Genomic DNA, 13,667 nt, shown 5'->3' with positions numbered 1-13,667 from the left:
AGGTGATTAATCAGAGGTTCAGGCCGTGACTCAGCAGTTCCCATACAAAGCTTTAATACTTTAGAAAATACAGAAGCTGAAAGCGTAACTTTGCACACAGAATTCTTTCTTTCACAGCAACAGGACAATTTCATTTTTATTTACTGGCATGACTCCTTTAACTTACACAGAATTAGTTACTCTTGATTAGTACTGGTATGCAGAAGAGCCTGGAAACTGGCCCAGTATTTACAAGAGATAAAATGCCTTTTCTGAGAGTTTGATGGTAACAAGAGATTGATTAACATTATGATTTTGCTAATTATAAAAAACAAGTTGAAAGGAGTGCATATGTGTTTTTATACAGAGCTATATACATATACATACTGTTCCCTGGACAGAATTGGAGGCAAGATTAAGGAAGGCAAAAGATACATAGCACTGGTAAAGGAGTACAGATCTCTATGAGACCAGTGTCATGATGTATGACTGCACGGAACACAAAATGTTAATTTATCCACTGGAAGGAAAATGTGAAGTAAGACTTCTTCAAGCAGTGTAGGTGGAAAGTATTTACCCTCAGCATTTGCACAAGTCCCTGGTAATTGTCTGAAGCTAGACACCATCATGAAGATGTTGAACTGAGGGGAAGGCTAGCAACTCTGTCTTTAAGAACCATGTTGTTATGAAATCATACAGAACACACAAGGTTGTATACAGCTAATATAATTTTATACAACGAGGGAAGAAAACTCTTAAATAAATATTTTTTTAGATAATAACGTAAGTGAGCTGAGTGAATGTTCTTCGTGTTCAATTGCTGACATGAATTTCCTGAGCAAAACCAACCCAAACATTAAAAGTGAAAACGCCATGGAAACATGCAAAGATACTATAATAGAAAAAGCCTCACATATGGAGAGATACAAAAGGAAATATGTTCTGATTTCATTTTCAGAATGGACAGTATGATGCATATCTCCTAATCGCATTAAGTGAAGTAATCTCTTCAGTAATCTCTTCAGTAAGGAAGTTTCCATTCAAAATTTAGTGTAGTCTTTGATATTACTTGTAAATTAAGAGACATTTAAGCTACCATGCTAGAAGACTCTATAGTGCAGTATGCAAATAAGATTCATAAGCAGAAAGATGACAATTTCAGTGTAAGGCACAGGCATTGCTGCTCTGCTTTTGGGACACCTCTGGAGCAGAAATTTTTCCAGTGGCTCCACCACTCAAGAAAGGTAGTCAACTGCAAAGAATACTGGGTGCCTCATAAAGTTCACACTGCCTGGTTAGCAAGCTAAGCAGTGCCATCCTAGGCCAAAGAATAGGCAGAAAGCTTCCTATACAAACATCCTTGCTCACTTATCATGCAACCTATATAAGACAGCAAAAATCAACTCCATGGAGTTCTTCAGTTGCTGCTTATAATGCAGATAATTCACCAGAATTCACAAAAAAAAAAAAAAAAAAAAAAAAAGGCATATATGCCTTCGCAGATCCGAATCTATCACAACAGTAAGAAAATATTTTCTGAAAAAAAACCACATAATTTGAATACATCTTAAGGTGTTTTGTTTCTCATTTACTGCACACCAATTTATAGTTCTCTAGAAAGTAAATAAATTCATAAACAGATAACAGAAATGTATTGAGAGCTACTAAGCAGCCTTAACAGTCTTGATTTCAGGTATAAGGCCTCCCCAGATGATTTAATAAAGCGCTAACTGAACAAGGTTTTTTATTCTCTGAATGACAGCTCCATTTCTTTTAGTACAGTGGAAATCGGTTCCTGCAAGAGTCTGAGAAGTGCTGAAGGCAACAAGAGTAAGAAATCAGAAAGGCTACTGATGAAAGAAATAGAGGAGATTTGAGCATGCTGATTCTCAAAAGAACAGCTATATTTTTGCTATGTTTTACCTACAAACTCAGTAGATGGGAAATTACGAAACTACTTGCTAGTCATTCTGAAGCTTACAGCATACACTCAAGTAGACAGTGTTCAGTTTTCACACAAATCAAAGTTATTTTCAATTCTTTAGCATACTCCTATCTTCCTTACTTGTGATTTCAGAGCTGACTGTAGAAACAAGTAAGGCATATCCTCAGAGAGACAGTTCTAAGCAAAATTGTACAACACTTTTATTTTGGAGAGCCTGTTTAGTACCTTACAACTACAGTTATGCAACATCAGTTTATCTAAAATACTTAAAGCAGCTGTTCTACAACAAACTGAATTTTCTATTTATTTTCTTGATTAAAACATAGTATTAAAATCAAGGTCTTTCTTCCAGAAATGACTGAACATCAAAATGTATGAGTACTTTGTCCTTTCTCTTGCACCCTTCCAATTAAAGCAAATTTTCTCTTCTTTCTCTTCGTATTAAGATGTAGAGTCATAATCAAAATTGCTTATTTAAAAATAATACATTTTATATACAAAGTGAAATGCAAGTCTCCAGAAAGAACAGAGAACAAATATTTTGAATTTACCTTTGGTATGCCTGAAGTATCAAGCCAATTCTGGGAGATACTTTCAACAGTTAACTCAGACCTTAAAAAAAAAAAAAAAAAAGTTAGAGAATACACACAAAAATAGACGTTTTTCACATTAAATGTAACAATGAAGTAGCTAAGCAAAACCCAGAATTCCCGGTACTGGATGTAATACAGTAGTAGTACATTATGGATTTTTTAATGAATAATACCATCAGAGGTGATATGAGCAAACTAAAGACAGATCAGATTTTTTGCATGTTTAAACAAAGGATAAATGGCTATAGACAGAGAATATTTAAGATGGCAAACTGCAGTTACAAAACATAAATTATGAATATGTGCTCCCATTTTTCTTTCTTCTACTGAGAAAAAAAAAACAAACAAACCCAAAAACATGGGATAAGTAAGTTTAGCTGGAGACACTCAAAACCAGTTGTTACAGAAGCAGTCTATCAGTAAATATAAAGTACTAAAGAAGATTAAATAAAATAACAACTTCCATTATCTTATGGATTTTAAAGGCACCAATAGATTTTAATCCTCAGAGTTACTGAGTAGTTAAATATACTTTAGTTTAAGTTTAATCTCTCCTACATTTTCTTGATATGCTGATAACACTCAAATGTGAAGTCTGGAATAGTCTGGAGCTTCAACTAATACAAAAGAAAATAGCTTGTTTTGAGCAAGCAATTTGGGACTAAAATAACCACAGGCAAAATTATTTGTACGTTCAGAAATAATATTTCCACTTTTGCTTCTGCAAGTAGCTTGTGCTGAATTTACTTCAACATAGGCTGAAAACTTCCCAACTTACAGGGAAGCAAATTAAATTAAAAAAATTACACTATTCATGCAGTATGCCAATGCTGAAAAATAACACTGAAATAAGCTGTCTATAAATTCTGAGAATAACATGCACAGTCCTGTGCACTGAAATACCTTGGCAAGACTCATTCTAGTATCTGCAGCTACCCTCAAGTGAAGATCCATAACCCACAAAGTACCCAGAAAAGAACCTCCATTCTGAAGTTCTAAAGCAGGAAGGTAAACTTCTCAGCACTGGTTTTAATTTAACTACATGACAAAGAATTCTATTGGTTTTTATTTTCCCCAACTCTGACGAAGTTCTGCTTAAAATTCTGACCCCACAGAAAGTTTATTTATGGACTGTATCCATGACTATGAAAGAATTTGCAATGAATTCATCAATCGTTTTTACTGAATGATTTTAGAACACATTTGAATATTAACTTTTGCTAACAATCTGCCACCGCTTGGTGACAGATCAATCACAGTTATGTCTGACATGCAACTAGGAAAATTAATGCTAGAGAGCTTATGAAGTCTTGAAAGCAGTCAATCATTATGATGAAACACTCAACAAAATCATAGAATAAAAATTTGTGTGTTTACTGCTCTTAGTAATTATTATAATTATTTTTAATCTTGTCTAATTTACTTTGGACTGACCGAAGATTTAAATTATTGATGGTTAGGATGATTAGCATGGTTAGCAGCAGCACTTTTCCAGACATGGGTTGTATCTTGACTTAGATATTCTTAATTTCCCTGAATTCAAGATGAAAAGTTTCCCCTCCATCTCTCAACAGAACTGTACGTTATATTCCTTTAAGGTAAACTAATAGTTACAATCTCTACTCCACACCATCATGTTGTCAGATCTACCATGTCTACTCCCACTTAGCAATATTCTGAAGGAAGTATCATTAACAGCAGGCCCGCTTAATAGAATAAAATTCTGTCAATTTGAATTAGAGGCAGGAGTATCTGATTAAAATAGAGTCAGCTGTCTACTCATTGAGTAATTGTTCAGCGGTACCTGCAAAAAATAAGCAGTCTGATCACAATAAGCTTGTCCAAAATACACAGGAATTTTGTAACAAAGGCAAAAATGAATCACCAGGTACCTTAAATGTAAAAAAGCCTGTGCTTACAAGTGCTGCCCCGTGTCTTTCAGCTACTAAGATATACTTGCATACACAGGACAAAGCATCATACTAAATATTGTAAGAAGCTGCAAATTAAAAAGGAAAGGGTCATTCTATTCATAGTGACAATGCCACTTATATGTGTTTACAGTCTCTATTCTTTTAACAGTTTTCTTCATTTTTTGATCAGTCATATATTATGTTGCTGACTAAGGAGGTTTAATTTGGAAACATAACCAGTCTATTTAGTGATAGGAGTATATTTCAACAGCTCATGCAATTTAGGTCCCAACCTTTCTCTAAGGCTCTTTACAAGTGAGAAATGACATTATAAGTCTGGCTGAAGTGACTTAAAAAGTTCCACAAAAAAGAGTAATTCCCTAAAAGAAAAAGAAATCTCCCTAATTAATAAATCTGAGAAGTCAAAAATATATCCTGTAACACTAGGAAATAGTAGACTGTCATGGTCTGAAAAAATATATATATATATATATAAAAATTTTCTCATACCATGTGATCCAACCACAGCATTCAAGGAAAAGCATTTTTACATCGGTGAGGATTATGAATTTTCAGGAAATTACCTTTCTATATGTCTGATCACTACAGAAGTTGATTTTACATAGGTAACTGAACAGAGATGTCATGCTTGTAATGGGATGGTCTTCTACATTCAAGTGAATTATATCTAGATTTGGTCCACTTTTAATACTACCTTGTTTTTTATGCAAATTTGGAACATTTAAATGCTAGGTCCTTCAGGCATTATTACATTTATCTCCATGCAGTATTCTAAAAATTGGTGTCTAATTAATCTAGTCAGTTGAATTCCTTCCAAAGAGAAGGGGAGGAAAAAAAAGATAAGTCCAAACAGTCAGTACACTTTCCCTGGGATAAGACAACTTTTTTTTTTCTTGAGAGCATCTTACTGCAGTGTTACTGCAAAAAGCACACATAGGACAAGCTTAAAATGAGACACCAAAATTTTGTATAGTCAAAGGTAGATCAGGTGAATCATTTAATTTATTCTTTCTCAAGCAGCATAATCAGAAGAACACTTTTTCACTTTTTCTCTCATGAAACCAGCACAGCTTTATGTTCCAAAGCTGTACAAGAGCTAGCAGCTAGGTAAAAATGCTTTTACATACACGCTTAATTTGTTTTACCTAGGGATAAGAAACACGGCTTCACATTGCCAGTTTCTCCACCTCTTTTTAACAGCCTAGGCAAAACTTAAAATGCAAGATTTTCTCAGAAAAAAAATTATCTAGGTTGAGTGAATACACTGTATTTGCTATGTAGTGACTTTATTTACTATACCCTGTTGGTTTTTTTTTGAGCCTGTGACAGATGATGGTGACAGCATATTTAAGAAAGGAAAGATATGCAACAGCAGCTGGAAACAATGAGTGAAAAAATGTAAGCAATAATATTGCATCTCCCGAGATCAGTGCAGGGCAGGAGGAGCTCCAGGTGCAGAACAAAAGCTCCCTTCAGCCCAGGAGAGGCCCATGGAGGAGCAGGCTGCCCCCTTGTAGCCCATGGGCACCAACGCAAGGCAGACCTCTACATTCAGCCATGGAGGAGCCCATGTTGCAGCAGTGGGTAAGACCTGAATGAGATACAGCCCATGGAGAGCCCTCAGTAGGAGCTGTGCTCCAGGCTGGAGCTGCAGCCCTGGAGAGCAACCCTCAAAGGGGCAGGGGGGCTAGGGGAGCTGCTGCCCATGGGGACAGTGGTGGAGCAGTGCCTGGAGTGTGGGCCTCACGGTACGGAGTTGTGTTGGATCAGTGTTGGGAGAGCTGCCACCTGAGGCAAACCCACCTAGTATCAGTTTGGCAAGAACCTCTTGTGAGAGGGGTCCATGCAGAGTAGCAGCAGAGTGACCATGAAGGAGCAAGAGAGAAAAAGTGTTATGGACTGACTGCAGCTCCCATTCTCTGATTCTCTGCAACCCTTGGAGGGAGGAGGTAGAAGATAGAAGACAGACTAGGCGGCAAGTTTTTAGATTGCTTTTAGTTTATACTGCTTTGACCTGTTATGAACTGGCAGTTATCTTCCTATTTTGAAATGTTTTGCCCATGATGGTAATTGTTTAGCAATCTTCTTATCCTTATCTCAACCCCTAAAATCTTTTCCCCTTCTGCCTTTGAGGAGTGGGAGTGAAACCTATCAGGATGAAAGCACTACACCAATTTAGAACATTCTTGATAGCATTTATCAAAAATATCAACTTTCTGTACATATTACTTTTTTATTTTTCTTCAAATGTTTTAGTGTTATGGAGACTATTGCGAAGATCTGCTCTGAATGAGTTGAGAGTCAATACTTAACTGAGAAGTCCTTGGAAAGGTTTCTACCAACTTCCAGCCAAACCCAAAAGATACATCATAGACTCATAGAATTGCTTAGATTGGAAAGGAGCTCAAAGATCATCTAGTTCCAATCTCCTGCCATGAGCAGGGACGCCACTTTCCTCTAGATCATAAACAAATTACTGTTTCAAAACCCACAAAGAAAGGACTCAGAGCCAAGTATTTCTAGAGGCTGCAATTCAGTAAAGCACCCATTTTCAGAAAGGGCACTTACCATCTACGTATGTTGCATTTCAGCATCTGTAGGACTTAAATCTGTATGTCTGATTTTCTGAATTGCCTTCTGTTTTAGATAGTGTACCGGGCTAAGGGAATCTGAGCTTATAAAATAGTATGGCAATTGCTTTGCACCACTGTTCCCTGCTATAAGAACACTAGTGCCTCCTTTATCTTATCCCTTGTCAATTGTTTAGATTAGCTGATCAGATGATGAATGATCTAAAATATATACGTATAGTATATATATGGCCAGATGCAATGTTTCAGAAAAAGCTCTGTAAAATACTTGCACTGATGATAATTTCAAAGTTAAAGTTATAAAAACTGTCTACATAGCAAGCTTTCATTGCACTGGGCCCCAAGGCACTTTGGAAACTTTAAACATAAACCCACTTAATTCCTCAATCAAGAAAGAGAATCCACATTAAGAAAAAAAAATTTTGTTCAAATAAACAGAGAACATGAAAGAACATAACTTTTTTGTAGGCTGAGAGGGAGGTAAAGGAAGGCAAAAAGTCAACATATCCAGCTGAAAATACTTCAATAAGCATATTCACTTCATCTGGATATATGCATTCGTTCACATAAATTATTTTCAAAGTAAGACATTCCAGCTAGATGATGAAGCAAAGAGTAGTGACCAATTGGTGGCTGTCAAGAACCTAATAGCTTCCTACAGATAAGTTTTTTTTCCTTTTAAAAAATATTTTTTTTCTTTTGAAGTGGAATCACAAATACTGGGAAAAAAGGTTGGGAGCCTTCCAACTGTTCATCAAAATCAACATATTCATGGTAAGTAGCCTTCAGTGTGAGTATCCAAGAATATATATATAGCATGAAAGAAAGAGACATGTACCTACGTAGACAAGTGTTTTGAAATTACAGCATTATTTTAGCATTGATTTCTTAATAAACTGAAAGTCTATGTAGATGTCCAAAGAATGTGGTTAGTAGGTCCGAGTTATTAGCAATATGAATAGCAGAAATATAACACAATACGTTCTTTGACTATTCTGCATTATTAGAACAATAGATTTATTAATCCTCTTATTTGATTGAATCATTGAATCAAATAAAAAAATCACCACAGAACTAGCACAAAAAAGATCTGCACTCATAAAGAGCACAAACAGCTGCCACTCTGATTTATCTGAGGTTGACAAATCTCACTCTGTACTACAGGACCTTAAAAACGCTGAGTTTCTGCATGGTTTACACGCTGGGCAGATGTGAAAAGGATCAGTTTACATTAAGGAATATAGATTTAAGCCTTAAGAAGAGCAGAATCACAGAAAGTTTTGATCAAAAGTTAGTGGACCACTATACAAAGACATGTAAGAGTAGTTTTGTTGTTGCTTGGCTTGTTTCTTTAAAAAAAAAAAAAAAACTGCAATGAAGTCTCAAATTCCTCAAATACGAGAAAATAAGATATCCCAGTTACAAATGAGTAGTATTACAGATTTCTTAGTAGTTACAAGTCAATATAGAGCTACAGCCAGAGCATATAATATTTTAAAAGGCTTTGAAACAGTAACAGATAATGTCAATAGGCAAGTCTCCTTCTTGTCATTAGCCCCTTACAGAGAGAAATCGACCTTAGGTGAAAACTAGTTGATTCTAGGCCTGTTGGTCAGAACCCAGCTGCAGTACAGAAACAGAAGGATCTGTCTCTGAGAATGGATTCCTGTAGCTAGCAAAACTGAGTCAGAGTAGGAAGGAAGTAGCTAGGTATGTAGTCCTCCTACTCTATGTATGGAAGACAGCAAAATCAGGGACTGCATCTCCAGATGTCTGTATTTTGGAGCTGTTCATCATTGGGAATGTACTAAAAAAAGCTCTTGTAACTAAAACCTGGTGTACTTATGTTTGGCAAAAGAGAAAAACTTACAGTCTGCTGCATCAAAAAGCAGAACAGTAATGTACCATTACTCCATTACTACCACTACTACTACTACCAAGTAATAATTACAGAAAATTTCCACACTTTAGTGCAATTGCTTTCTGCCAGTTCTAATGCTACTCTCATTATGGAAGTCTCCCAATGAGCCAAACTCTTCTCTTAGCAACACTAAGTGTGCCTCTTTTGCCATAGCTGACTTAGGCCTTGGCTTCATTCCATACTAGTAATTTATTTCAAGGCAATATTAGAATGCTTAATATTTTTCAAGGAAGAAGTGTTTAGGTTTAATGTTAAAATTTTACTTGGTAGAATTGCATAAGAATGAGCGATTTTGTGTGCTACAAAGAATTCAAATTGTTGCTCTGCACTTCGTGTGTACTCTATTTCTGTGGTTGAACCTTTGTGCAAAAAAAATCCACTTATCAACAGATAGTGTTGATAACAGATACTCTGTTTTTACCTTTTCGCCCTTCACTTTTCCTTCAGGCTATTTTTGTTTACTACCAACAGCATGCATTCAACAATGAAAAAAAAAATCTTTGTAGCAGACAAGAAATAAATGCCTCCTCTCTATTCACGTGTTCTGTTACTCCAGGCACTGCTGTTGATATCTACATTCAGGGTGATTTTGAGAGTACATAAGTTCAGATAAACTATATGTCTGGCTGTAAAATTAATTTCCATAGATCTGAATTTTTGTATGTATTATTCTGGAGAGTGATGCAAAACAAATACTTCCATACTTCCTTTGCATTGGTCTTACTAAATGTTTACATGTATTTTGGCTGAAAATTGGCTGCTTATTCAAATAACACTTTACATTGGGCAATGGAAAAACATGTGAGAAAAGGAAAGTGAAGTTTCTTTTAGCAAATCAAAGTATAATCAAATCACTAGATAATTCACTTCCTCATATTCTGTATATTCTCCACTTAATATTCCTGATTTCTGTGGTGCTGGGAATCCCTATCCAATGATACAAACAACACAGCATTCCAAGGTAAATCTTTGGAAACCGTAACACCACTCATGGTGGCACAAACCAATATCTCAATTATAAGTATCTTCCCTGTCTCTCACTTCCTAGAACAGAAGCCTTTCACTAAAAATCTCTGAGCATTTCGCTTTATAGTTCCCTTTTTTTTTTTTTTTTTTTTTTTCAGGAAAAATCTAAACTCGATAAAGACTTTCAGAATCATGCTCCCAAAAAATGTGTTTTTTCCAGTAAATGTGCTATTTTTTAAAATATGCCAGAGTTCACTACAGAAGAATCTGTATTTGTAGTACAGTCCACAGTAATACAGAACTAACCAACAAATAAGCAGTGACAGATCTAAGTTTCTGTTAAAGACATGCTGTGTCATGTTCAGCCAGTCACACAGAGGATTTCGAAGGACATGAGAGATGCTTAACACTGGATTTCTGTAAGTGTTTTTCATCTTTCCCTCATTTGGCACACTTTGTGACAAGGAGAGGATACTACCATAGTACTGCTTGCATAAAAACCTTCTCTGTTCTCCTAGATCCAGGGCAAAGCTCTTCTTCTTGCTCTCAGGCTTCATGCGCCAAAAGCAGCACAGGCAGGAGGATCACAGATTAAGCTGAGCAGCTGTGCCTGGCACTTCAGGTCACACAGTGAACACAAAACCTTTTTTTTGGTTGCCTTAACATTAGAGACACAGCTTGAGGAGGAGCATGGAATAGCAATATCACAGGTCTTATATTTTTGCTTCTACGTGTGAATGAGAATTTATAGAGATAGATGCATATGCTTGAATGCAACATACAGAAAACAATAAGTGAAATACTATTTCTGGCTAGCATTGCTGAAAATTAAATCTGACTCCACTATTAGAATTCTATGACTTTACTAGCCTCGTTCTCACTTACTCTTTTTGTTCAGGTATGTCTTCCAGCAGCGTAGAAAGAAAATCCTGGAAAACAAACAAAACACCACAAATAGTGTGTTTATGAAGAGGTAACTATGTGTCTGCATTGCTAAAAAGCAAGAGATTTTTAAAGACTGCATATAATAAACGATAAGAACAAAGTTTACATATCTGCCCTGGTGCTATACTGCTCAATTATTTATACAACAAGCATTATGTTTGTCAGTTTTTCAACCCATTCAAGGAAAAAGTGTCGATATTGAAAGAAAATGGACTTGAAAAGCTTGTTGACTATTTCAACATAACCCTTTTTAATTTCTCTATAAGAATACACAAACTGTAGCTGTTAAAAGCTGGAGATTCATATACTCAGAGGGTCATAAACATCAGAGTCAGGGGTATTCTTCACATTCTCTTCATTGTTCTTGTGCTATCACATTATTAATGTGTAATTATTTATGAAAATATCATTAATTATATGAACATATTTTAACGTTGGCTTTTTTTTTTTTTTCATTCCTCTACGCACCCATTTGATCAGAAGGCCACACCTACCCTGACAAAATTCTCAGTCTTGCTGTGAATCACACCATGGAGTAAATTCTTCAAAGAGAAGGAAGACAGAATTTCTTTCATGGATTAAGAAGGAAAGTGCTATGACAGTGGAACAACATTACTATCATCTTCACTTATAACAGTATGATAAGACCTCTTTATAGAAAGTTCCACTTGGCATTACTGAACGGCTCTCTGACACCCCATGCTATCCACAACCTAGCATTATTAAAGACAGTCACTCTTCATCAGTCTAAATACCCACAAAGCATAGGAATCCTTCTTCACACTTGCTAAAAATTTGGACTCGTCTCTTCTGTCTTAATTGTTTGTATTTCAATGCTCCAAAACAGAATAGGAAAACAAAGTACTTCATACCTCATATCTACATGTCTTCATGTCTTTTAACATTTGCTGGTTATTAATTCTGCCTGACATACCACCATCATAGGACTGACTTTTCAGTTGCTTATAATTTTACCAAACATTAAATATCAGGAGTGACTTTTCAACCTCAGGCTATTTTTGCCTTCCTTTCCAAGTAAAATGGTTCAGAACAGTTAAATGGCAAATCTGGGAGATTAAGATTTAATGCCATTTTTTTAAGAGACTCTAGTGACCTTAAACTTTGAAGCAAAGACTTGTGGATGGATGGCTGAGTCAAATCACAAAACAAAATACAACTTGCATTTTTTTCTGACAAGAAATTCAATGAAGTCAGAAAGAAAACACAAGTTAGCAATCATGTCACCACAGTGCATTATTGTTAACAAATTGGCTTATTAATATATATTTTAAATCATATTGCATTATTTTATAATTTTGAATGATCTGTTATTATTAATAATATTATTAGTAGTAGTACTAAATAATCTCAATTCCCTATGTACTCCTATTGCTCCTCTGTGGCTGGAAACTCAGAGGCTAAAAAACAGCTTTTCCTTATAGACAGAAAATGTTACTCTGAAGTTTGTGAAATGAATAATGAATATTAAAGGAAAAAAATCTTTTTTATCAAAAACTCAAATCTAGATATTATTAGTGATATTATACCTCATGATAAAAAAATAATTTCAGTTCAACTCTCTAATTAAATATACATAAATAAAGTTGTATAAAAGCAGTAACTCAAGATGGTATATCTAAAGGGATGTTCAGTTGGTAACAAATGCATTTTTGCTCCAGATGCATTTACATCTAATTCTTTATAGAAACTACTGACTCAAACTACCTCAATCAATTATACAATTTTAAAATTACTTTAAAAATTGGCAAACATTATTTTGTCCCTTTTGGGGGTGAAAATAAATAATAAGCACCCTTCTTAGGATGCAGGTGGAAGACTGGATGCCTGAAAAGCCAACTGTGTGGGAGGTGGCAAAAGAAGGATGGCCAGCATGGCAAGGAAGGTGATTGTCTCCCTCTGCTCTACTCCTGTGAGGCTCCACATGGAGTGCTGCAACAAGGCCTTGGGCCCCAAGTACAATGAAGACATGGAACTAGTAGAGCTGGCCTGATGATCAGAGGGCTAGAACACTTCTCCTATGAAGAAAAGTTGAGGGTGCTGGGCTTATTTAGCTTGGGGAAGGCTCTGGGAGACCTCACTGTGGCGTTCCAATACTTAGAGGGAGCTTATAAACAGAAAGCAGACTGACTTTTTACACAGGCAGATAGTGATAGGACAAGTGGAAATGATTTTAAACTAAAAGAGGGGAGATTTACCGGGAGGCTGGTAATAAGCGGTCCACCCCAGGAGACTGTCTTAGGAGTGGTGCTCTTTAACATCTTTATCAATGACATCAATGATGGAATTGAGTGCATCCTCAGCAAGTTTGGTGATGGCACCAAGCTGAGTGGTATGGTTGACACAGTGGAAGAAAGGGATGCCATTTAGACCTCAATAACTTGAAAGGTGGACCTGGGTGAATCTAATGAGGTTCAACACAGCAAAGTGCAAAGTTTTGCACTTGGGCCAGACAAACCCCAGGCATCCATACAGACTGGAAGGAGTGGTCCTTGGGAGCAGCCCTGCAGAGAAGGACCTGGGGGTCCTGGTTGATGAAAAACTTAACATGAGCCAGCAGTGCGCTCTAGCAGCTCAAAAAGTAAATAGCATCCTGGGCTCCATCAGAAGAGGGGTGGCCAGCGGGGACAGGGAGGTGATTGTCTCTCCACCATGCCCTTGTGAGGCCCCATCTGGAGTACAGCATCCAGGTCTGGGGCCCCCAGTACAAGAAAGATGCAGCTGTTAGAGAATGTCCAGTGGAGGGGCTCCTGATCAGAGGACTGGAGCACCTCC

The 13,667-nt window shown here is 36.4% G+C and overlaps 1 protein-coding gene and 1 long non-coding RNA gene across 2 annotated transcripts in view; one reads left to right on the top strand and one right to left on the bottom strand.

The window, feature by feature from the left end:
* LOC122183475 (aminopeptidase O (putative)) overlaps positions 1-13,667 on the bottom strand; it is a 103,854-nt gene that overhangs the window by 5,303 nt on the left and 84,884 nt on the right. Inside the window, exons 10-11 of the mRNA XM_042877444.1 lie at positions 10,815-10,858; positions 2,476-2,536 (exon numbers count right to left, since the gene is read on the bottom strand). Of these exons, the coding sequence (XP_042733378.1) occupies positions 2,476-2,536; positions 10,815-10,858 (105 nt within the window). The remainder of the gene's footprint in view (positions 1-2,475; positions 2,537-10,814; positions 10,859-13,667) is intronic.
* LOC122183476 lies at positions 7,748-11,549 on the top strand. The gene is made up of 3 exons (XR_006180271.1): positions 7,748-7,816; positions 10,828-10,902; positions 11,355-11,549. It is a non-coding gene; the product is annotated as an uncharacterized LOC122183476 (long non-coding RNA).

Source organism: Lagopus leucura, unplaced genomic scaffold (assembly GCF_019238085.1).
Source record: "Lagopus leucura isolate 7727_CA_CO unplaced genomic scaffold, USGS_WTPT01 Super-Scaffold_100018, whole genome shotgun sequence".
In the NCBI taxonomy this organism is placed as follows: Eukaryota; Metazoa; Chordata; class Aves; order Galliformes; family Phasianidae; genus Lagopus; species Lagopus leucura.
Note: the sequence above shows the minus strand (reverse complement) of the source record. Positions and strands in the feature narration are given on the sequence as shown.